General features: G+C 52.4%; 1 protein-coding gene across 1 annotated transcript in view; it reads left to right on the forward strand.

Moving 5' to 3' along the window:
• Positions 1-2,062, forward strand: part of GTF2IRD1 (GTF2I repeat domain containing 1) — a 45,022-nt gene that overhangs the window by 6,953 nt on the left and 36,007 nt on the right. The window contains exon 4 of the mRNA XM_010075058.1: positions 978-1,161. Coding sequence (XP_010073360.1) covers positions 978-1,161 — 184 coding nt within the window. The remainder of the gene's footprint in view (positions 1-977; positions 1,162-2,062) is intronic.

Consider the following 2,062-nt stretch of genomic DNA (forward strand, 5'->3'; position numbering starts at 1 on the left):
TTCATGCTTTCAGCTCCAGGTTATTGGTCTCAGTGACTGGGGTAGGTTTCCAGTCTAATTTTTTTGAAAGCAGCTCAAGGATTTTGGCCATTCCTTGAAACCCTTCAGAGGGGGCTGGTTTTCTGACGGTGTTTTGCCTGGAGAGCACCATAAGCATCCCCGGTTTGGGCACGTGGACTCTTTAGCTGGTTTAGAAAATCTCTGTATAGCTGCGATGCTTGCTGGTTGTCTTCTGCTACTGGGGAAGGGAAAGCAGTTTGTTTCTGACTCCTTGGGGAAGTTTTGATGATGAGAGGTACAACAGAGCCAGCCCCATGCAGTGGGGACACAGGGGGCTCTGTGGCCATCATCAAGGGGAGTGGGTGAGATTTCTGGGCTGTTGGAGGTGATTGCACAGTCAAATGTGTTGATGTTTGTGCTGCCGCAAATGGTGGGATGGAGGGAGACTGTTGGGGTTTTTTTTTTATTGTCTTTCAAAGTGCATCGAGGCTGCCTAGCAGCACCAGCAATCAAAGTACTTTCCATTCTTCCAGGTGGTAAAATAAGAAAACCCACCGAAAAGTCAGGTTCCCAGAATATCTCAGTAAACACGAGATAAAAATCATCATGAGCCCTTCAGCCTCTTGTGTCAGCTCTCGGCTCCCTCCTGCCACGCCGGCAACCACAGCCCTCACTGGCACACAGCCGGGCGCTCCTGGAGGAGTGGGCTTGTGCCAAGTGACCCCAACCGAGGATTTCACTATGCAGCCTGAAAGATGAGACAACTGTTTATTGGCTTCTGTGAGCTTTTTATTATTTAGCGCTTGTAGAAAGGGCTTGGAGAGCCTTGCATGCTAAGTGCAGAGGTAGGAAGCGGTTTTCTTCTCACAACGTTTCCATTGAGATCTCTCGCTCTTGCATTTACTCCTCCAGCCCGGTTCGGCTGCGGTTGGGGGCACAGGGCTGTCTGTCGGTGTGTAACTCTGCCCCCTCCCCAGGTGAAGCCGTGGGGAAGAGCAGCGTGGTCCCTTTGCCGTACGAGAGGTTCCTGAAAGAGCCGGGCTCGCTGGCGGTGGCTGGCTTGCCTGAGGGTATCAGCTTTAAGAAACCCATGGAGTATGATGTGAAGTCCCTGATGGCCATCCTAGAGCACAGCCACAGCATCCGCTTCAGGCTAAAAAGGTAATTTTGGGGATCCCCAAGGGGTGGGAGGGCAGCAAGCCCTTGGGATGGCGACTCCTGTAATGCCGGTGGATGGCAGAGATTTTGTGCAGAGCAGGCAGGAGGGTCCCTTCTGTGTCCCACCTTCTCCCCCAGACCCAGAAACCTGGGTTCAGAAAAACCCAGCCTTGAACACATCCATCGATGTCAAGTGGCTCGAGACCGTATTGGACTCGTTCCTATAATAGGTGCGTGTATATGTGCTCGTTAACCGCATCGCTTTATGTGTCTCTGCCACAATTTCCGCTGCAGTAAGCTAAGTGCTTTTCTGTCTCCAGAGAGATTGCCAGTGTAAATGCTGCAAGCTTCTTCTGAGGCTGAAATGGGGGTTTTAACACCAGACAAGGAGAGAGGTGGGGGGACTGTGGTGGGGCAAGCTCCCCATTTTGGCCACGTTTTTGCAAGGGGTTCAGCGGTTTTGGGTGTGTTTCCTCTGCGTTTGTCTGGCTGGCAGGAGTTCGGATCCATTCAGAGAAATACTGAGTGCTACCAAATACCTCCTCAGAAGGCTCGACACTTCTGGAAAATCAGGCTGAGACAGCTAAAAGTAGGGCATGCAGAATTCGAGCCGTCTGTGAGCTCGTGGCTGCCTGTCTCGTGTGAAGCGTCCTTGGTCTGAAGCTCAACATTGGGCTGACTGAGGTCCCCCCCGAGCATGCTGTGGGTCCCGGGGGCTGGGACAGGCGATGGAGTCGCGTGGTGATGGTCACACAATGGTTTTACTCCTTAAACACACCGGGCTGTGGAGCTAGGCAGCTTTGCCCTAGCTGATAGAAACATTTCCATAGGATCATAGAATCACAGAATGGTTTGGGTTGGAAGGGACCTTAGAGATCATCCAGTTCCACCCCCTGCCATGGGC

Source organism: Pterocles gutturalis, unplaced genomic scaffold (assembly GCF_000699245.1).
Source record: "Pterocles gutturalis isolate BGI_N339 unplaced genomic scaffold, ASM69924v1 scaffold2037, whole genome shotgun sequence".
Classification (NCBI taxonomy): Eukaryota; Metazoa; Chordata; class Aves; order Pterocliformes; family Pteroclidae; genus Pterocles; species Pterocles gutturalis.